The sequence below is a fragment of the Strix aluco genome, chromosome 4, assembly GCF_031877795.1.
Source record: "Strix aluco isolate bStrAlu1 chromosome 4, bStrAlu1.hap1, whole genome shotgun sequence".
NCBI lineage: Eukaryota > Metazoa > Chordata > Aves > Strigiformes > Strigidae > Strix > Strix aluco.
In genome coordinates, this window is record NC_133934.1 from 10,680,807 (window position 1) to 10,703,884 (window position 23,078).

The 23,078-nt window shown below is 36.2% G+C and overlaps 1 protein-coding gene across 2 annotated transcripts in view; it reads left to right on the top strand.

The window, feature by feature from the left end:
- The window catches only part of HTT (huntingtin), an 88,256-nt gene that overhangs the window by 11,845 nt on the left and 53,333 nt on the right, over positions 1-23,078 (top strand). The window contains exons 5-24 of one of the 2 annotated variants that reach the window (XM_074822006.1): positions 1,131-1,210; positions 1,661-1,799; positions 2,049-2,190; positions 3,656-3,834; positions 4,319-4,523; positions 5,383-5,430; positions 8,684-8,764; positions 9,185-9,549; positions 11,372-11,495; positions 11,788-11,906; positions 12,806-12,917; positions 14,303-14,443; positions 15,131-15,289; positions 15,382-15,479; positions 17,029-17,168; positions 18,015-18,078; positions 18,492-18,592; positions 19,806-19,952; positions 20,945-21,065; positions 21,271-21,347. In XM_074822006.1, coding sequence (XP_074678107.1) covers positions 1,131-1,210; positions 1,661-1,799; positions 2,049-2,190; positions 3,656-3,834; positions 4,319-4,523; positions 5,383-5,430; positions 8,684-8,764; positions 9,185-9,549; positions 11,372-11,495; positions 11,788-11,906; positions 12,806-12,917; positions 14,303-14,443; positions 15,131-15,289; positions 15,382-15,479; positions 17,029-17,168; positions 18,015-18,078; positions 18,492-18,592; positions 19,806-19,952; positions 20,945-21,065; positions 21,271-21,347 — 2,642 coding nt within the window. The remainder of the gene's footprint in view (positions 1-1,130; positions 1,211-1,660; positions 1,800-2,048; positions 2,191-3,655; positions 3,835-4,318; positions 4,524-5,382; positions 5,431-8,683; positions 8,765-9,184; positions 9,550-11,371; positions 11,496-11,787; positions 11,907-12,805; positions 12,918-14,302; positions 14,444-15,130; positions 15,290-15,381; positions 15,480-17,028; positions 17,169-18,014; positions 18,079-18,491; positions 18,593-19,805; positions 19,953-20,944; positions 21,066-21,270; positions 21,348-23,078) is intronic. The other variant, XM_074822007.1, reaches the window with a different exon arrangement.

A 23,078-nucleotide genomic window follows, 5' to 3' on the forward strand; every position in this document is an offset into this window, starting at 1 on the left:
TGACTGTTTAATGCATTATTCTACCCATTTCCTCACTGTTGGCCCTATTGTTTGGATTTAAGCACTCCTGAAAGCTTATCTGGCAGAAAATGTGTGAGCATTTGGTGTGAACAGCAGTCTGAGTAAACCTTAGTGACTCTGCACCCAAATGAGTAAGACACATTCATGATGTTTGCGCCACTGGCTGAGCTGGAAAGAATAACTTCAAGTAAAAGGGTGGTGAAAAGTAGGTGGAGGACTGTGACATTCTTAATTTGACTTAACTTCTTGGAGGAATCATTTGATCAAGACCAGAAGTGACCGTGATACAAGTTTTAACTACTTTGTGAATGTGTGATGTGTACTTACAGCTTCTGTAAGAAGCATAGGTAAAAATACTGAAGCATTTCTCTTTTCCTCAAAAGTCATGATTTAATTATGTCCATGGGAAGAATTTTAGTAATAGCCTTTTTGAAGTATATGACTACAAAAGAAAAATGCTGCATTCAGGACAATATTGCTAAAATTGTGTCTCTTACATCTATAAGCATATAGCAAGGCTTGTATAGAGAGAAAATGTAGGTGTTATTTGTCAGACAGTAATGCTATCGCTTTTCGTTATATTTCTGTGGGAATGATGGAACTCTAGAAAATAAATAACAAAAAACAATGTGGGTAGCTTTTCTTCTGTCAGATGTGGACTACTTGTAGGCCCTGTATGAATATCTTAATGTATTATTGTACCGTAATGTCATGCAAAATTTTTGAGGGTATAGAAATTGGTGTCTAGCTAATTAATAAAAAACAGCCAACATAAGCAAAAATAGCTCTGAAGTGTTTCTTTGTTGGTTGATGCCTTTCTTTGTGGTATTTTAGGCTAATGTCAGCAGAGTGGAGATCTCTGACACTTCCTTGTCTTTCTTGGTGTTCCTTATTCATTTTGACTCACTCAGAAAATTCCAAGTACCAGCCAGAAAAATTAAGGCAGTCACGGAGGTGACTTGGCTTCCTTTTGGCTAAAGGAAATTTTTGACTTCCAGACATCTTATATTTTTATCTAAGTAAAATGGTATAAAACTGATACTACTGTATATTATAGGTATTTTTTATTTTTTGCTTGATGAAATGTAACAATCATATACTCTGTCTAGAATGGTGCTTCCAGAAGTCTACGTGCTGCACTCTGGAGATTTGCTGAGCTTGCCCATCTAGTTCGGCCTCAAAAGTGCAGGTAAACACATCCTAGTAATTAACTTTCCAAAGAACATTTAATAAAATGTAGATGTTAACAAAATGTTACTGTTCTCAAGTTTTAAATATATAATTAGGAGGTTGGAAGAATTCCTATCACATTATTTTCTCTGAAGTAGCCTTATTTGTTTAGCTGGTTTTCTTCTAGTGGAGTTTTAGTTTCGTGCTATACATGACTGGGTAAAGGGAGGAAAACTTGTGAATACAAAGACTTGTATTTTTTTTAAGTGTATTCTTCTCTTTAGTTCTATCAATGTCTGCAAATTGTATTCAGAAGCCTATTGTCTTTTTTTTTCCTACATAGAATGTAGCGAACAGGTACATTTTTTATGATTTAGTAATACCACAGAACTTGAGTATGAAATAAAAATGTGTAGATGGGTTCAATTGTGCTGATCTCAACTTAGTTTTTCTCCTTTGCTATACTTAGGCCGTACTTAGTGAACCTTTTGCCCTGTCTAACACGAATAAGTAAGAGACCTGAAGAATCAGTACAAGAGACACTAGCTGCGGCAATACCAAAAATCATGGCAGCGTTTGGCAATTTTGCAAACGACAATGAGATTAAGGTATCTTTGTTTAACCTATTAGTGCTCCCTGTTACATCTTAAAGCACACAAAGCTATCAGCATCATCAATCAGATGTTACATAAAGCAGTGTTACAGCTGCATGTCTGAATCAAGACAAAAGTTGCCCTTGCTTGATGTACGTTGAGTAATGCTTTGAATAAATGAAAATTACATTTGTTGATTTCTTAATTCACTTCTGTCTCCTTTCCTTTCTCATACAAAGTTAAGTAAGATATCTTTGTTTTTAGGTTTTATTGAAGGCTTTCATAGCTAATCTTAAATCCAGTTCCCCTACTATCCGTCGAACGGCGGCAGGATCAGCAGTAAGCATCTGTCAACATTCACGAAGAATGCAGTATTTTTATGCCTGGTTATTGAATGTACTTTTAGGTAAGATTCAGGAAAAAAAATTTAAATTTGCTTTAGGAATAAGCAACATGAAATTTTTTTCCATGTAAGACACTTCTTGTATGTGAGAGGTTTGCAGGCAAAGCAGTGATACTTAGACTACCAGTTACACTGCTAATGCTTTCTCTATTTTGTGTTAAGTTAGATGAAGGTATGACTAAAGCTATTTGTATCTGTGTGTGTGCTGCAATGTTAATTCAGTAATGTTGAAAGAAATAGCCAAAGCTAGGGAAGCAAGTAGCCTGTTGGAAGATGAGGATGTCTAGGCATTCTGGAAGAACTTGCTCAGTCTGTGAAGACTAGCTTGGTTGTTAGTGCAGCTGGTCAGAGGTGGAGAACATGATTGCTATTCTCTGGGTCATGAACACATAGCCTTTGTTGGAAGAAGTACCATGCAGATTCTTTGTTGAAAACCTAACTTACACCAGAAAGGGAGTTTTTTTATTTGAAAGCACACACCTTTGCATCAGGTATTGCTTCCATATTTCTTCAGCTGGGAAGTTTGAATCGTCTTTGGGGTGTTTTGCAACTCATGATGAGATGCTTGTCTGGATTGTAGTGAAAACTTTTGCCTCAGTTTTGTTACTGATGAGGGGTTCTTTGCTATGTAGAGTATATTGTAAAAGGAGAGGTGAGGAAGACCAACAGATTATCAAGCATTATCATGTTAGCCCTGCGTCTCTTAAGAATGGGTGAAAAATTCTGATGCCATGTAGTGACTTTCCTCACTGTGTGACTTGAAAATGGTGAACTTCTGTGCACAAATTTTTCTTTCCTGCCTCAAAGGTGATGTTCTGTAATGTCCTGGCAATGGTACTGATTTCAGGCAGGGACACTAATAGGAACTCTGTGAATTGATTCTGGTTTGATTTTTTTTTTTTTAATTTTTTTTTTAATAGAAGGTTGTGTTTTCTTACATAATTTATATTTGTTCTTAATATGTTTTGGGTTTCATTCCCTGATCAGCAGGTAGGTATATGGAACAAGGTTCCAAATACTTGAGGGAGGAATCAAAAAGTGTAAATGTCATTCGTTAGGATAGTAGCATGTGTGTGTGTGAGGGAATTATGTTTGGCCTTAATTTAACTGCCAAGTGGATAGAGGAGGCAGGTGGGGGAAGCAAGGGAGTCTAGATGACTTGGTGAAAACATCAGGTATTATGGAAAAGAAATTTTTTTGTGTTTTTATTGAGTGAAAAGAGATAGGGAACAGGGAAGGTGAGATGGGGTCCTCTGAGCATTCTTCCGCATTGCTTAAGTCATTGTCAGGAATATTAAATAATGCATGTTTTCAAATGCTTCTACATTTGGAAGGCATTCTTAAATCTCTGCTAGGTTTTGGTTTTGTTTTTTTAAATAAGCTATTATATGGACTAGGTGGAATAACATTTGTATAGAAACTAACCACTGTCAGTAAGTGATTTGGCGCCTGCTTTTCTACCCCCAAGGCTTGTTGGTTCCTGTGGAAGATGATCATCCCACTCTTTTAATTCTGGGTGTTTTACTTACACTAAGGTATCTCATACCTTTATTGCAACAGCAAGTAAAGGATACCAGCCTGAAAGGCAGTTTTGGCGTAACAAGAAAAGAAACAGAAATTTCACCTTCACCAGAACAACTTATACAGGTAAAATATGAATAACCCTAGCCCGAAGAGTTCTAATTGGAAGGAAAAGAAATAAATCTTGCCTATACAGCACTAGTTTGATGTTGAACATTCTGAATTCTTTTCTCAAATTCCTGTTCATCTTGGTAAATGGTAGTTGGTCTGGTGACTGGAATTATTGATAAATAAAGACCAGAAATCCCAGGAAAATGCATCAGAAGTACTTATTAGGTGTTCCCAAAGGAGCTAAAAAACGTCGTAATTATTATCAAGTGCTTTGATGTGATTCCTCCTTCTATGAAAATAAACAGAAACAACAGACTTCTACCAAAAATGCAGTTGACAATTAATTGACATTTTTCCCTTGGAAGTGTGGTGAAGATTAGATATAGCAAACATCAGTCACTTTTAATTCACCACTGAAAGTTAATGTGGTAAATGAAAAAAAAAATATAGTATGTTGTGTGTTCATAGAAGCTTATTCCAGTACTTTGTTGGGTTTTAGGTTTATGAATTGACTCTGCATTACACCCAGCATCAGGACCATAATGTTGTGACTGGAGCTTTAGAATTATTACAACAGCTCTTTAGAACGCCACCACCTGAACTTCTCCATGCCCTGACCGCCTCAGGGGGCATCGCACAGGTCAGTGTATCCAAAGATGAACCTGCCAGCAGGAACCGCAGTGGGAGCATAGTGGAACTTATAGGTAAGCTATATTTTTGGTAATTCAAGTAAAAGGAGATGAGCATACATCACCAGCTCTGTTTCTCACTGTTAGCCGAAAGTATGAAGGAAAAAATGAGATGTATAAAGTTATGCGTGACTTCTCCCCACCCCCGTACAGTAAAAGGTTATTTCCCTCTTTCCTTTAAGTGGGTATGTGTTCCTTCAGTAATGACAAACTCCAGGGTATTTTTTACAGTTTGTGCTGATGGAATTTTTTTGGTTACACAGAAGTTAACTGTGGTGACAGATTTATTTTTTTTTCCCCACAAAATTAATGTTCTTCTCACCAAGCATCTGACAACTGTGATTCATAAAAAGCTGATCTAATCAGAGTTTATATTAACTGAGAGCTCCTTGCTGAATACCAAAACCAGCATGAAATTAAAGCATGACTGAAGTTTATCCATAACTGTGAAAATCAGCTATTGGTGTTCTTGTTTGTGAAGTGCATGTTCTTAAAATTGTCTCCTAACTGCTACTTACCTGTTTTCAAAGAATCAATCTCTGATTGGATTTCTGTAAGGACTTCTGTGTTGAACTAACGGATCATTCTAATATTGCTGTTATTAGAAGGTAATTCATTAGCTGGAAGCAATCATAGCAGTGAAGTTTAAAGCATTTTTTTTAAAGCAAACTTTGCATAAGTGGCATAGAAAAATAAAAAGTCATTTGATGGTGAATGATCCAAAAATCTTGGATTTTAAAAGCAACCAGTTTGCTAGTTCTTCCTGGCTTTGGGTTTTTTTTTTCCCCTCCTTCACATTTGTGGCTATTAGAGTTCCTTCATGATTTCAGCAGCTCTGTCTTTGCCCTGATGTGTTACTTTCTGTGATTTGCAGCTGGAGGGGGGTCTTCATGCAGCCCTGTTCTTGCGAGAAAGCATAAAGGTGATTATTTTCAAAACCAAATCTTTAATTGCATTCCTTTCTGATTTTTCTTTTTTTTTTCCTTCCCCCTCCCCACTTCATTGTCTTGCTGAACTTCAGTCTTCATTCACAATTGCCTTTGTTATCAGCTGAGCTTAATCACTGTAATTCTTAAAAGAATTCTGATGCGACTTCTGATACTGCAATCAAGATATTCTAAAATTATTCAAAGCAGTATAGTTCTTATTTTTGCTGTAGTTCACTGGCAAAATTATGGTGATGAATATTGATGCAATTTTCACTTTTACGGAGCACATGTAAAAATAATCTCTCTGAACAGGGCATTCTTCCTTTTGATGGTAATAATTAACCTTTAATATAACTCACAAAATAGTTAACCTTCCTGGTTTTGTTAGGCCTGTGTTTTTTTTCTTCTTTCACTAATGCACGTGTATGTTTGCATGCTTTGATATGACACTTTTATTTCTTTTCCCATTATTGGTGATTAATTCTATTCATTGTGTCTTACTGTGTATATTTTCATTTCTTCAATAGGTAATTCATTTGGCAGGCTTTTAAATAATCCAGTTTGCTCTGAAGTATTCTTTTCCCAGTTTGTGCATGAAAGTCCTTCATATCTAGTTACACGTTTACACTTGGCTTAAAACCAGTTGTATCAGTACTAGAGTCACTCTAGATACTGCTGTGCAACAGTTTCATTGCCTGTTTTAGGTGAGCAAAATGTTGCTACTGCAGTGGAAGTATGTGTGAACGTAGTGCAGTCAGTGCAAGCATAGTAAGCAGAGATGTGCAACACTGAAAAGAAGAACTTTGAGGAAAAATAGTTTAAGACTAAGTAAGATCATACAAACTTTAAGGACTATTATAGCACCTAGCTTACACTTTTTCTAAATATGTCCTCCTGTCTTTGTGTGCAAGGAATCTCATCATGCTTTAAGAATATACCTAAATGAAATAGTGGTTAGAGCTGAATGAAATAGTGCTTACAGATGCAATGATAACTTCTAGTTTAGGAACAATGGAGTGAAAGCGTCTTCTGAAAGTAGATATTGCTGCAGCATTCAAAGGTGAGACAAATTGCAACAAATCAGAATAACAACGCATAACACTTTTAAATGAAAAATGATAAATCATCATTTTGATAGTTTGAATTGTTAGTATCTTCAGTGTAACTTTGAGGTGTTAATAATAGTGTAAATTCAATTAAAGTACTTGTTAAAACACTAACCCTTCCTTCACTCAGTGGGAAAACAGGTATGAGTCATCAGCTTTTATCCTTTTTCAAGATCATGATATGAAGACTTTGTTGTCTAAAACAATGGCATAAATGAATTTGAAGAAATCTGTTGATGATTTTGTTCTTTGTACAGGTCTAATTTCAAATTGTGAGTTGTTCATTTCCTGCTGCCCTCCACTGTAGAGAGGAGGGAAAAATCAGGCCTATTCCTAGTTCCTACTTGAAGTCGTTCGGCAGTCTACTACTGTATAAAGTAATAGGCTTCTGCTGTTGGTGAAGCTTCTCTAGCTGTAATACTCCTTTGTGTGCAGGGGTGTAAAGTGAGGCTGATCTACAGAAATCTGTGACCCTAACAGAAGGACTCAGATATTCTATGTATCTTCAGTCTTGCTGCTTCAGACCAACCGTTGTTCTGAGCAGCTGGCCTATGTTGGTTTGCTTATGTTTCAGCTTCAGAAAATTATTCGCAAAAAAGGCTGAGAACTGATATTGAAATGAAAGCCTGTGTTCTGCATCTTAACTGATTATTTTTTTCCCAGATAGTAGAAAATTATCTTGCACCTTGTTTTATGTACTCATTTAAACATACAAAGCCTAATATGCCTCGCACATGTTTTTCAGTGTCCTTCCTCTTTCACTTACTTTTAAAGGTGATCAGCTTTGGAAAGCAGAAGAATATCCTGGTTTCTTTCAGTGAAATGGTTGTAAATGTGAGAAAGAACAGAGAATATACTATCTTTCATGTTTTTTGTTGGGAACTCTTAGCAGGATTTTACTCATTCTTTTGTAGGAGTGTGTAGTTCTCAATTACTGTAATTTTACATACATGGAAATGTGGTTACTTTTCTGCCTTACTTACAGATTTGATTAGCATAAAATGTACTTGTTGGAGGAAGACAATTCCACAGTGTTACTGATATGCATGAAAATAGTTGTGATTGCGAAATTAATACAAAAGTCTGTTAATGCTTTTTTACTCCCTGGTAACTTAAATGAGAGGCAAAAGATTTCAGCTAGAGTTATCAAAACATTGGTGTCTTACATGGTGAATCTTAGACTATCAGTGAAGCTTATTCGAAATGGCAAAATGGGCTTATCTCAAAGTAGTTATCATGAATCCCTCTACCTCAGCAAGTGACTTGTCAGATCCAGAATGATGGGCTCAGTAGCTCCCTCTGCACTCTGTATCCTGTCCCATTTACAGACTTTCCAGTGCAGTTGTGTCCCTGGTTGACTCCAAGGCAGTGTGCATCTGCAAGTACCTTTCTCTTTCCACTGCCTCTATTTTAAATAGGTATTATTCTGTGAGTAAGAGAACTCTGTGATGATTGTATTAGGCTATAAGTGGTTCTCATTTTTCCTATGGTAAAAGCCTCTCTGAAGATTTTTACCTTAGTAGTCCCTGCATCTTAATGGCTGTTGTCCATGGTTCATCACCCTGTCCTACTTATTTGTCTTGTGCTTCTAGTCTGTGCTGCTCTTCCCCCTAGGCATTTTCCATTCTGTTATCATTAGAGTTCCAAGCCCCACACTGCAAGTAGCCTTTGATAATTTTCATAGCCTTAAGGAGGAAGAGGTTATTTATTCTATTACTTCTGGTGCTTTAATGTCCTTCTGAGTTGAGGGCAGACATCCAGATGCCAGGTATCCAGTCCTTAGTAATAGGTCATAAACTTGATGAAATTAGTGGGATCTTAAACATAGTCCCAAAAAAAAATAAACTAGAATGAATAAGATCATAGGTAGTTTCCTGAATGGTTACAATGTTAAATGAAATTACTTAACTATGTGTTTCTTTGTCACTGCTGTCTCTTTCTCTCCTGATCAGATAGTGAGGGACTGGATATTCACTTCATTCCTTTCTCTTTTCCATCTGTTGCCTGTCATAGCTTTAAAAAATATTTGGATGAACGTTTTAAAAATAGATTTCACATTTAACTGACTTCAACTGTTCAGTATTTCAAGTTGGCTATAATTTTGGAGGACTGTAAAGGTTTTTCTTATATCACTTCTCAGGTAAAATACTTCTTGGTGAAGAAGAAGGTTTGGAGGACGATTCTGAAACCCGATCAGATGTCAGCACTGCATCATTTGCAGGTAGCTGGCTTTTCCTTTAGCAGCGCAATCAACCTGTGTTACTATACATTACAAATCGATTCTTTTATTGCTCTATGTAAAATACAAAAGTGATGTCTTATGGTGACTAGGAGGTGGATGGGTGCTCAAAAGACATGCTAACAAAACTGAAACCATAAATACTTCTGGGTACAAAACTTACACTTACCTAATAAAGCTAACTGCATTTTTGTTTTTTTAATGGATATGCTGTCAAATTGAGCTACTGGTATAGATGGAATGGCATCTTACAGATGCTTATTTCCCTACCTGTAGTTTAACTGTTTAGTTATACACTTTTCTTAGCCTAGTTTAATATGTGGCTTAGTATGTGGTCTCCCTATCAAGAGTGAAACACAAGTTTAAAGACTTGACTGACTCATAAATGTCCATGTTTTCCAGCTTCTATGAAGGGCGAGATAACCAGTGAACTAGCTTCTTCATCAGGTGTGTCGACAACTGGGTCAGTAGGGAGTTCAGCTGCTGATCCTACTGGACATGATATCATTACTGAGCAGCCACGTTCTCAACATACGTTGCAGTCAGACTCTGTAGACCTAACAAGCTGTGATTTGACAAGTACAGCTACTGAAGGGGAAGAAGATGATGTGCTTAGTCGAAGCTCCAGCCAGATCAGTGCTGTCCAGTCAGATCCCACTATGGACTTGAATGATGGTACACAGGCTTCCTCGCCAATTAGTGACAGCTCTCAGACTACTACAGAAGGTCCGGACTCTGCTGTAACCCCTTCAGACAGTTCTGAAATTGTAAGTGTGCAACGGGCAGAGGGGGGATCCCCTTCTACTGAGGGGCCTGACATATCTCAGAGCTCTTCCATGGAGGGCCCAGACTTGGATTCATCTACTTACTCATCTTCTACTTTTCCATCCTCACTAGTAACAATGGAAAGGTCAGCAGCTCACACCTCTATTGGAGAGCTTGACCTCCTTTTAACACTTTCACTTCAGTAGTAATTAAAAACTACAAAGCTGTTAATCAGTGTGTTCACTGGGTAGGTCATATGAAGGCATTAACAAATTGTTACTCACTGGAAGAATGTCAGTATCGAAGGCTTGACATAAATAGATCTTCTTAGTAGCATATCCTTAATTTTGTATAGATATATTAATAACTGTTTTGGTGCAGGAGGACTAATGGAAGTGTTAAAGGCTGAACAGTATTTAGAATGATAGAGGAATACTTTTGGAACCTAATGCTTCACATTATCTTCTGCCTGTGCTTGTTCACTTGGCAACACAACTCATTTTGTTTTCTTTTTTATTCCATCTCAAGGTTTTTTCCTATACTGAGCAAATACTGCGTGATTTACTAACATAGCAGTTACATATCTAATAAACTCCTGAAATGTGTGCTCGATATAGCAATTTTAAGAAATTTGTCTCTTAGGCAAGTGTATTGTGAGGTTGTAATAAAAACAGCAAAAATACAATAACTGGGAGCAAGAGCAGAAAATGTAAAAAGGGGGAAACTTAGAATTTCTTACGTTCTTTTCTTCAAGCATCATCAAACTTTTGACTTAAGTTTGCTGATAGTAACTTTGGAAGAGTAATAGTCCCTTACCACTACATAAAAATGATAGATTTACAATTGTGATGAGCAGATACTCCTGCAAGCATGAGGATTCAAGAACCAAAGAAGTGATGATAATTGCTCTGTCTCTGAATTAAATGCAGGCAGTGCAGAGGCAAAAGTGAGCAGGCATTTATTGGCAAGATGTGTTTCTTGCAAAGTCTTGTCAGACTGTTGCATATGTCAGTTTGCATACTGTTTACAAGCAGTAATTACAAGTAAAGTTATTTTTTCATATTTGACAGATGAAGTGGTTGTCCCGTTTACCCACACATGGGCATTCTAATGAACAATTTCGAGGTGGTTATAAAGTCAGGGAGTAACTGCAAAAGTATTTTGTCTTCGGATAAACTTACAATGAAATTTTTTTTTTTACTTTCACTGTCTTTTATTATAATTATTTTTTTTTTGTCTTTCATGATTATTTTTCCATATACATACTGCATATATATTGCATTGGTACCAAGGGTCAAACTCCTTTCTAGAAGTGTCTGTTTTAGTAGCCTCTGGTTTAGAATGGAGGAATTAAAATATGTTTAAACTTATTTGTCCTTTTGTGTCCTACGCAGTGTGTTCTCAGTTTGACTTTACATATCAAGGACAAGTGAGGTTATGGGAGAGTTTGACAGCAAGGGACAAGTTCAGTTTGTGACAGTAAAGGTGTTGGTTGTGATTTATAACTGCTGAGAGAGACAGTTGCGTTTGGGATAAGGGAGCAAGGAGAGCTGCAGGGGAGGCAATGCACCAAGTGTTTGACTCTCTTGCTGTTAATATCCAAGTTCATGGCTCAAGTGGGAGACTGTCGGATATCTAACTATGGCCTCTAATAGCTCAGTGCTGGAGGAGGGGAACTGCTTTGGGGGCTGCATGCAGCTGTACACTAATATTTATCAGGCTCATATTTGCTTTCAAATTATTTCTAGTTTACTAACCTGCATGTTTGAGATTTAATACTGCGTTAAGTTAGGTTATCTTAAGTCCTGTCCTTGCACTGTGTAGGTTTTGGAGGGTGCCGAAGGACAATATTCTGGAATGCAAATTGGACAGCTACAGGATGAGGAAGATGAGGCTGCAAATATTCTCCAAGATGATTCATCGGAGTCTTTCAGAAATTCTTCTATTGGTATGTTGATAAGTGGGGGACACACACACAGATGCAGAACTGGTGACACCTTTAAGGCAAGTGTTACAGGTGTATCTGCTGTAACTTCCGAGGGACTGAAGAATCACGTAATGAATATGAAAAGCAAATAACTAGGTTGAAATGTAAAATAAGGAATATATTTCAACACTTCTAATGAATCACTTGTTTTGATCACTGCTAATTTATTTTTCATGTTTGTATAATTAAGTTCAATTAAAGTGCTTTTAATTTGCATCTGAAATGGTATTTCATGAATTGCCTTTTTCTAAAGCTCTTCAACAGCCTCACCTGTTGAAAACCATGAGCCATAGTAGGCAGCCTTCTGATAGCAGTGTAGACAGATTTACATCAAAAGAAGATGCAGCAGATCCTGGTGATCACGAAAATAAGGTGAGAAGTAGTCACAGTGATCTGGTTTAAACATTAAAACAACTAGTGTGGAGGGTTTTTTTAAAAATTAGTTATGATTATGTAAATTAGTGGTAAATGTGGGTAGCCTGTATATATGGTGTACTTCATTATAGGTCAAAATAACTAAGGTTGAATAGTAACTGTTGAGTTATAGATTGAATTTCATTTAACATAAGGTGAATACACAAGTGTTGATACCTTGAATGCAATCATCAGCAAAACCATAACAGAACACAGACTGCTGAGAACCCAAACGCCTTTTGTCTGTGCATTAATAGGGTACACTGATACTTTATTATCCAAAATATCTTTGTGCTTGTTGGTAGCTGTGTAGGTAATCTCCTCAGAAGTTACTATGTCTACTCTTTGAGCCTCTCTCTCTGTGGAGAGGCTCATGCTATTCTAACCACAGATTACTGATTTCCTCTTAATGTTTTTTTGACTTTAACTTTGGACCTTGTTTGGAGCTGGGGAAAAAGGAGTTTCATTTGTGGCAGGTAGAGTTAGATCAGCTTGGGCTACTGAGGGAAACAACTTGGGAATTAATTGCTTCTCAGAGTTTCCAAAGATGATTGGTGACAAAAAGTGTTTTGTTACACTCCTTCAGATGCAAACAGCAAGTTTAGGTAATTCAGAAAATCTACAGGATGATTGGTCTTCCTGTGATTAAAGTTAAACCAGTTCTGATACTGGATGGAGGCTTTCCAAAAGCATTACATTTTAAGGCCTTTTTTTGACATATGTATTAAACACATTTTTTATTACAACCTTTATACATTTGGGGATGTGCGTTATTTCTAATCTTGTTGTAATTAATATTTTATTTAAATTGAAGATTAATTTTTATCTACATAAAAATTGTGATTTACCTCCAATAGCCCTCCAGGGTAAAGGGAGACATAGGTCACTATACCGATGGAAATTCTGCTCCTTTAGTGCACTGCGTTAGACTTCTGTCAGCCTCTTTTCTACTCACTGGGGAGAAAGGAGGTAAGTTTCTGTTCAAGACTCATTGGTTCATTGTGTCTCTCAAGGTACAAAGTTGGAAATGTCATCAGTTTACTCTGATTTTTAATCTCACTTTATTGGAGATTTCGGGGGTCGGGTTTTTCTGTCACAGTCCGAATTTAAATGATCACACCAGAGTACCAAAAACCACTTAAAAATTTATGCCATTTTACAATGAATCCCATTTTGAACCATTGAGCATCTAAAGAAGTGTTATGGTAACTTAACCCGTAAGTCAAATACTTAAGAATTTACAAATTGTAAATGTAATTATGAGGCTTATCCTGTGGGGCCATGGTGGTTTATATATTGTGTGAAGCTGCAAAGACAATCTGATATCAGTATTTCTTTTTATCAGTGTGGGGTGCCCAGTTTGTCCACTATAAAAGTACCAATACCACAGTAAGGAAACAGTTTTCTGAGTTGCAGTTCATTCTGTGGAAACTTCTAATAACAAGTTCAGAAGAATATAGTTCTTTCAAGTACTTGTCTTAATAGTTTTACAACTGATTTTGTTTACATTGCCTAATTGTTTCAATTAAAACAAGATTTAAAGTATCTTTTAACTTTAACACTCAGCTGTGCTTGAATTCCATGTTAATTTTTTGAATGTATTTCAAACAGAGGAAGTGCTGTTGTACCCATTTGTGTTTGGGAAATGTAACTTCATGTTTTAAATGATTCAGCTGTAGTAAAGCAGAGAATTGACGTAAGGTTTTCAAAGACCTAGCTGAAATCTCAGGTTGAACTTTTTTCTCCACTTTTAACATTCTGGAGCATTTGCATAAGTTAGTGTGGCCGTTTTCTCATGTGTGCTTTCACATGTGATGGTTGAAGAGAAGCTTTCTGACAGTAAGTGATTGTTAGAGGAGGCTGTTGGGGCTCAAAGTTATTTACCTTTTCAGCATAGTAATAAAATGTCAGTAGGGATTCTCTAGAAAGCCTTTGTGGCATACATTGCTGCTTTGATTTTTTTCACTGGAAAGTCCGTGTCACAGGCATGTGTGCATGTGTCATTTTAAATGCTTCCTTCAGTCATATATAATGTTTGTTCTTGTTGCCTTTTCTAAACTGTTATTTGTTCATGTGCTCTTCAAATGCAGAGTTCTTGGAAGGACAGTGTAGTAGCTATATTCTCAGCAATGAATGAAGCAAGTTGGAAGTCTGTGGGGTTATTATCTATTTATTTATTGGGGGGAAGCTATATATAACTGCTGCCTGTGATAAACTGGAACTACTTGCTCTGCTTTCATATTTTTTGTCCAGGCTAAGCTATTTCTATCATAGAGTTATTAATTAATTTAAAAACAAATCAGGAAGCTTTTAAATATGCCCCCCCCCCTTTTTTTTTCCCCTCTTCTCCTCAGCTTTAGTTCCTGATAGAGATGTGAGAGTCAGTGTAAAAGCCCTGGCAGTAAGTTGTGTTGGAGCAGCCGTTGCACTTCACCCTGAGGCTTTCTTCAGCAAACTGTATAAAACACCCCTTGAAGCAATGGGAGAAGAGTATGGTATGTTGCAGTTCACATATTCTATTTTAATCATGTGCTTAGGTTTTCAAATAAGCAAGGCAGCATTTGTACTGAAAACTCTAAATCCAGTTTAGTATTTGCAAACAAATATTGCATCAATTGGAACAAACATGCTGTCTGCACTAGTAGTGAATGTAGTGAGATTTTTTTTTTGGTAGTAAGAAGTTTCAGTGGACAAGCTTGTACAGCTTCTGACAAGCTGAAGCTGTTTCAGTACAACTGCTATATAGAAGTGGTTTGTTTACCTTATAAATGGTTTCTTCTAATTTCAGGCCATCTTACAGATGGTTTCTAAGCCGTAGGTTCATTTTTGTGAATGCTACAATATGATCAGCAGGGACCTGGAGTATTCAACTGGTTTGATATGGTTTGAACTGGCAAAGGTCGAGTGTTGTCCAAAACTCTTCTTAGATGTCCCCAGAGCATTTTGTGTACAATCGAGATAAATCATTAGTATTTTTATATGTGATCATTGGCCTGGATGATATGAATGATCTGTAGATTACGTGCAAGGGATCTCTGAAAGGTAGAACTGAGGCAGACATATTGTGGGTATGCTGACATTGATTGTACAATAGTTGGTACCTCCACTAAAACATATTTAGGGATCAGTTAAGTCTAAGACTAGTATTTTTAAAATAAAGTAGTTGTAACTTACTTTCTTAGAGGAGCAGTATGTATCGGATATTCTGAACTACATTGACCATGGAGATCCCCAGATTAGAGGAGCTACTGCCATTCTGTGTGGAACAGTTGTCAACTCCATTCTAATAAAATCCCGCTTTGATGTGGAAAAATGGCTAATAAATGTCAGAAGCTCAACAGGTAACAATTCATTTTAAGGTTGTCTCTTTTATTTTTTGTAACATCACCAAAATTTTCTTCTGTTTCATTGCTATAAATTCTCTTTTTGTTAGGAAATCTGTTTTCCTTGGTAGACTGCATACCTCTGTTACAGAAAACCCTGAAAGATGAGTCCTCTGTTACATGCAAACTGGCTTGTACAGCTGTGAGGGTAAGCAGTAGTAGTAATTTATTTGCACTATGACAGATCATAAGGGCGTTATTCATTGGTTGTTGTCCTGCTATGCTCAGGTGTATAAACTTGGAGCAAAAAAACACTTCTTCCCCAAAAGTTTTATTGTAGAAAACATGGATTCAGGCACAGAAATGGAGAAACAAACAGCTGGAAAATATGTTGGTTAGATTGTGTAGCAGTATAATCTAATCATGATATTTCCAGTCGTAAATATACTGGTATGAGCTGTACTGTTACATTAACCAACAAGAGGATAAGTGCATTAGATAGAAAGCATATCTAGCCTAAACAGAGATGTGTGAACTGTATTTGGAGAGCAAAAATTAGATGTGAGAAATGACAAGTAAAATAGTGATTATTTTCTGAAATAATAATTTTTAAAGGTGAGGAAAGTCTCAGGAAAGTAAGTGTTTCAAATTTGGTGAAAGATCCATCAGGCAATTGTTAAAATAGAGATGAAAACTGAATTTGTGAGTGGAACTTAGAGTGTGTGCATTTTATTTCTGTAATAAAATCTGTGGTAGGTGTTCTGTGGAAAAGCAGAAGGGTGAAGGAGTGAGCTTTTTCCTGAGGAATTTTCCAAACAAGTACAACAACAAGGACAAATTGGAGGCCAAGGGGAATTAATTAATGGGGGAGACACGCTGGCTGGCTGACTGTGGTGCAGCTTATGGCTCAGTGAGGCAGAGTGTAGCTTTTGGGAAAATGCAGATAGTTAATGTATGGAAAGTATGATTTCATGTGCTAAGAGGAGGGGTCCGTGATGCAGTTGAGGGAAGGAAATCCAGTTAGTTAAATGTTGGTATCTTTTTAACCTTCTGTTCCATGATCTTATTGTTTGTATATAGTGGTTTCATGAATCATTACACTTAGAATTATGGCTGTTCAGAAGACTTCAATAGAATTGTTCATTTCAGGCAACTTATACTAGTCAACTTTGACTTTTTCTTTCTTTCAGTATATAATGTAGCCTGACTTCATACCTTTCGGCAGAAATGTTCTAAAGCATTTTGGGTTGTTAATTCCCGAACAAGAAAGGACATTTTCCTGTAGTTAATTAAGGCATAGAAGTGTAGAGTTCTGTAACTTTTTCCAAAGATCACACATTGTGCGTATAGTTGAACAGTTATTAAAATTAGGAGGTATGACTTTTTGAAAAACTTTGGAAATCAGAAGCAGGTGTCTAAAAATACCCTGTGGAAATTGAGAGACAGCTTTTGAACAGATCAGAATACAGTGCTTGTGGTGTTTAAGCCCTGTGAATTTTAGACTTTACTCTTTGGAGGATTGTCCTCTGATCTCTGTGACTTGTGTTCCTCTCCATAGTCTAAATTCAGCAGTAGGTTTTAGCAGTTCACATGGAGCTAGTGTCCTACCCTTACAAAGTACCTTGCTCTGGTACTTTATTCTAGCTCTTCAGTAATAACTCTTCTAGTATTCTAAATAACATCTTTATGATCACTTACATACTTTGATTCAGAGAACCTCTTCTGTAATGTAACTGAAAGTTGTTTTTTCTTCTCAGCATTGCATCATGAGCTTATGTAGTAGCAGTTACAGTGAACTAGGGCTACAATTAATTGTCGATCTCCTTACACTGAAGAATAGCTCATATTGGCTAGTAAGGACGGAACTTCTGGAGACACTTGCAGAGGTAGATTTTCGGTAAGTGTATTTTTCCACATGTGTTGTAGCTGCGGTGTAAAGATGCTGTGTGTAGGAAACTGGAACCGTAGTGGAGTAGTTTGTTCTGAAACATTTATGAGTTTCATAAAACTAATTCAGACCAATCATTCCTATAAGGAGTCTATGAATTCCTTTGTCAGGTTACCATTCACTTCACTACTAAGCCAAATCCTAGTAACGCTGTATAAGAGTTTCTAGTTTAGTGGTCTGTTTTATCAAGTTTTCTGTAAATCTGTGATCAGAGAGAGACCATTTAATCTGGAAACTAAATTGGATTTCGTGTCCAGTTGTGAGTGTTTTTGAAAGGAAAAAGTCCCTGACTTGTTCTCCATTATTGTCATCTCTCTTCTGTTGTTCAGTTTCTGTTCTACTGAAATGAATATGACTTTACTTCCTGTTCTTGCATTCCCTCATTCTCTACAGGTTCTTCCAAGCTGAAAGACAAAAGATGTTTATATGAAAATTCTTCAAGTTATCCCCAGTCATACAAAATTAGACTCTTTCTGAATAGTGATATTTGGAATGTGTTACTGTCTTCTCAAAATAGTCTGATTTTTCCATGCATGGGGGAAAAAAATGAAGTTACGATCACAATGTGTAAATAATGTTTTTAACTAAAGAAAAGTAATTGTTCTGTTACACTAGCCAGATAGTAGTTTAGTAAATAGCTTACCTTTTTAGAAAAGGTAGCAAAAAGTGTGTTTACTTCTTACATTTTCCCTGCAGTGATGTTTTTAAAAATAAGCAATGAGAACCCTCAGAGCACTGAAGGAAGAAATAACATTTAATGTTAACTAATGTACTGTAAATTCTGTTTTACCGTAGGCTAGTCAGCTTCTTGGAAGGAAAAACTGAGAGCTTGCACAGAGGTATTCATCATTATACTGGTGTAAGTAAATTATTCAATCAGTATATTGTGTTTCTGGATTAAGGCGCCAGCGCAATTTCAGCATTTTGTGTTTAAAGTCTGTCATCACTGATCGTTGGTGTAAGTTTTGTATGTTTTGCATAAGTAGGCTCATTTTCTGAGGCTTGTTACAATTGGAAAGATACTTTACTACTGAGATTCAAATATCTTAGTGTTCTCTGGTGTGTGTATGGGGGGTTTTGTTGTGGGTTTTTTTAAACTTCAAAAAATTTTTGGCATTTATGTATTTAAAGAGTGTATTGGGCAATGTTAAGGTAAAGGTTGTCTTACGGACTTACATGACGGTTGAAATCTCACTTGTTAACTATCTTCTAACAATCTGGTCAAATGACAAAAATGTTCTGTGGACTTTACTGTGCTAACTTATTTTCTAGCTGCTAAAACTTCAGGAGAGAGTACTTGATAATGTTGTAATATGTCTGCTTGGAGATGAAGATCCAAGAGTGAGACATGTAGCTGCAGCTTCATTAATGAGGTATATATGGTTTTTTGTTTGTTTGTTTTTTTAAAAAAAAGGAGTTTAGAAAGATGTTTGCATATTATTGTGTACCTATAACTAAAATAATCCCTTAGTGGTTTTTTATATTTTTGTTTAAATGAGGGATGGGAGACAAATGCAGCTTTATGGTACCTGGAACATGCATCATTCTGAATCATCAGGCAATTGTGCTTTGCTTCTTATTAGCATTATAACTACATTTAAATGTATTACATTCTGAGGGTCACTTCCAGTTTCAACTTCAAATTAGTTTTCTGCATGCTGAAATGATTTGTTCAGTATCCTGGCAGTAATAGATGAACTTAAAATGGTGCAGTTCTACCAAGTTATCCTAACTCCCAAACATTGTAGTTTCCACATCATTGTAAGTAGTGTATCTTAAAAATTTCATGCTCACTGATTATAGCTAATCCTGTTTAAAAAGCAGCTGTTTGCTCTAACCTACTGCAGTTACAATTGCTGTCCAGATAAATGCACCAAACAGTAAGGGTTAGTTGGTAGATTATTTATTAGAATTCAAGGACTTAGGTTTTATGTTTAAAGAACTTGGGAGTATCTAATACGGAATTCCTGGAATATATTATTGTTAGAGGAGTTGGAAAAGATTTAACTGCCCAAGAAAGCTCCTACGTGCTTGCAGAAGCCCCTTGAAACATCCAGTGTGGGCATTCATTGGGAGTACTGTCAGTGAAATTACAAAAAATACGTACTGTAGTTTTTCACTGTTGTCTAAGTTAAAAATATTGTTGTGTTCAAGAAGACTGGATTTTATTGTATATTTTAAATTCTGCTGCATAGAAATCAGATGGTGAAAAATTGTCCTTTTCAGGCAGAAATTAGTTTTCATTTGAGAGAGATATCCATGGGGAAAATATCTGGGGGTATGGGGAGGACACTGGGAGAGAAATACTCTAGTGTAGTGGTTGTTGTAGTGTGTATAGGTAGGTATTTCTATAAAAGAATTTTTTTTTCTAACTACCATATGTCTAGAGCAGTTCCTTTGTCCTGATGTGAGCTCCTTGATTATAATGAAGAGCAGTTGTATAAATATGAATTCAGCTTAACAATACGAATTTTAGTAACAGCTTTTATTTACAATCTGATATGTGTAATTAGTGTATGCAGCTTTCTGAACTGTATATTAAATGTATTTTAAATGTACTTTTCCTTTTTGACAATTATCATTAAGGCTTGTTCCGAAGCTGTTTTATAACTGTGATCAAGGACAGGCTGATCCAGTTGTGGCAGTAGCAAGAGACCAAAGCAGCGTCTACCTGAAACTGCTAATGCATGAAACACAGCCTCCATCTCACTTCGCGGTGAGCACTATCACCAGGTATGTTATGTGTCTTGTCTTGCTTTAAAAGGAACGTGGACCCAAATTTCAATTCATAATTCCTAGAATCATAGTTTTAGGCTTCACAGAAACAGACTAGTGCTTAAAGAATAAGATGGTGTGTGAGTTACTAGTGATGTGCTCACACGTTGATCGTAGGGAGTTACTGTTCTGTGACAAACTTTATCTTCTCGTCATGCTGAGGTTACTCTGTTGGTCTATTAAATTGCACACATAAGTGCAGCTTTGCAAGCTAATCATATGTACACATTATTGTTCTTCAGGTATCTTGATCAGGATTTGTAACTCTTCATACCCTGTTTAATGATTGTGGATGCAGAAGTCTGTACTGCCTGTATAGTTTAAAAGTAAATTCTAGTTTTGATAGTGTCACCTTGTTGCTGTATTTTTGCTGCCAACTACACTTTCCTAAGTCTTCTGTTTAAATATCTTATAGACAGTATGAGTTGTACATATTTATGGGCTCTCTGTTTCTAGAAGTTTGTAATACAAGGTTTTAATTATGTACCTTTTCCATACGTTACCTTGATGGTGTCACTCAAGATTTATATACTGTAGCATGGAAACAATAGAACTTTGTGGACACCGTGTTTATGTCAGGTACAAAATACTTACTTTTCTACAGCAATAATCCAAAGTTTGTGAACATGCAAAAATTTTAGATGGATTTGAGCAAAACTAAAGATTGATGTTAAATTGGTAGTGATCTCTAGAGCACCTGGTTAAGTATTGAGAGTTGGTCTACTGTTTGTTTGTTAAGAAAGGGATTTGATTTATAAACTAAATTGCTTTTGTTAGTACAGAAGCAAAAATATTAAAATATAATAAGGTGGTATTTAGAGTGTTCTCGGATTTTGTATTTTATAAGCAGTCTGTAAAATACGTAGTAGTAATTTAAGCCATGTCACTTGTGATTGAGGTGTTTCTTTTTCTAAGTACATGGTTTAGAGGTATAAATATTTTTATTTCAGAACATACAGAGGTTACAATATGCTGCAAAGTCCAACAGATGTCACTATGGAAAACAACCTCTCAAGGGTTATTGCAGCAATCTCCCATGCATTGACAATATCCACTACAAGAGCACTTACGGTGAGTTTTCTTAGTTGGTGTAGTGGTTGACTTTTTTCCTTTCTCTTTTTGTCTTGCTTTATTTATTTCCTGGCTATATTTGTATCTGCAGTTTTGATACTGTGGCAATGGCAATGGTAATATATTTAATTCTCACTCTTAAGATACTTTGTAGCTAACTCTTCCAGTGATGAAAGGGGTTCAATTCTTGGTGTTAATTTTTCAGTTTGGCTGCTGTGAAGCTTTGTGTCTTCTCTCCACAACATTTCCAGTCTGCACCTGGAGCATGGGATGGCACTGTGGGTACGTTCCCTCATCTGTTATTCAAGCTTCTGAAAGTCATGTTTGCAAAACAGAAGTACACTTAGGTATCGGAAGTCCTGGTTTAGATATATATGCTTATCTTGGCAGTTCTTTAAGAACTTTATACAGAAGAGTGTAACATGAGGTTGTCATGATAAGGACTTTATCATCTCTGGAACCACAGCATATTATCATAGGGACTAGCTGCAACTGCTGTAATAGAAAGATACATATGGTCAGCATCTATCAAAATAAGTAATAGGAGAAAATTTTCCATGCTACGAAAGAATGTGTATGTTCTTGATATTGTGCTTGTAGTATCTCTTTAAATCAGAACATGATTATTTTCACCTTGATCTCATGTTTATGTTGAAAAACAGTGGGTAAAGGAAGCTGGTTCGTAATTGCTTTTATAATGATAAAAGTGTCAGATGCATTTAAACTGTTCCCATTTGGCACACTGAATGGGAATAGCAAATGAGATATCTGTAATAATTGTTATGTGGGTAATATATGATAGTCCCAAAGTACTTACATTCTGAAGAGTTTCTTCAGAATGTCACTGCAGCTCTAAAGCTTTGATCCTACCTCTGATTATCAATGTGCTGTACATGGGAGCTGTAAAACTAACTACTAGCTACCAGTATGTGCATGTGTGGAGCTGTTCAGTTTTTAAATAGATTTAACATAATTTGTGTTGATTTTCTTCATTGCTGTCATTATGTGTCTACTCTTGTTTTACTTTTCTGGTATCCTGAAACCCTATTGCACAGTTGTATCTTATTTTAAAACCAAAACAAACCCCAAAAACACAAGAACAACAACAAAAAATCAACCCTTGCCTAGCTGCTTTTTTTGTTGGCATGCTCTTTCTTCCCTTGCTGGCTGTAAGTGTGAAATGTTCTGTGCATGCATTCTGTAAGATGTCTTTTTAGCTGTAGGTCCAGTTTTAACTAATGAAGTAAATTAGGATATGAGCAGTACTTGGCTGGAAAATAAAAGCAATGCAGAATTGCAACAATGTCTTCTGCTCTACCCAGCTTAAAAAATGCTATTTTTAAGATGCATCTAATAATCATCAGTGATCCAATGCCATAGCCTTTGCCCTTTCCTCTAATACCTTCTTTAGAAATTTTTGGCCTATGTTCATACTAATTTTGATTGTAACTTTATTTTTGTGGAATGATGTGAACATTTATCATTCTGGGTAATAAGAATATAACAACATGAGAACTTTGCCAAAATTCTTTTCTCTCTTAAGTATTGTAGTTCTTATGATTAAAAAGCTATTGGAACTGCTGCATTCCAAATCTGTACAACTCAACATGGATTAATTCATGGGTATCTTAACTGTATGTAAAGTAAACATCTGCATATGAAAATACTTTTTTTTTTTTAAATGGAAGGCACTGTAATTACCTGTGTAGCTTTGTCAAACTAATAGCTATACTTAGTGTAAATTTTATTTTCTGAAATTGCTCTAGTTGTATTGGACCAGAGTGGCTACATTAGAAGATTTTTTTAATTAAAAAAAATCCTGAAGAAATCCCTTTTATTTGTAGGTTGCATAAAGTCTTTCCTTGAAATAAAGTAGTAGTGTTATGCAAGTCACAGAATCACAGAATCATTCAGGTTGGAAAAGACCCTTGGGATCACGGAGTCCAACCATCAGCCCTACTCTACAAAGTTCTCCCCTACACCATATCCCCCAACATCTCATCTAAACGACCC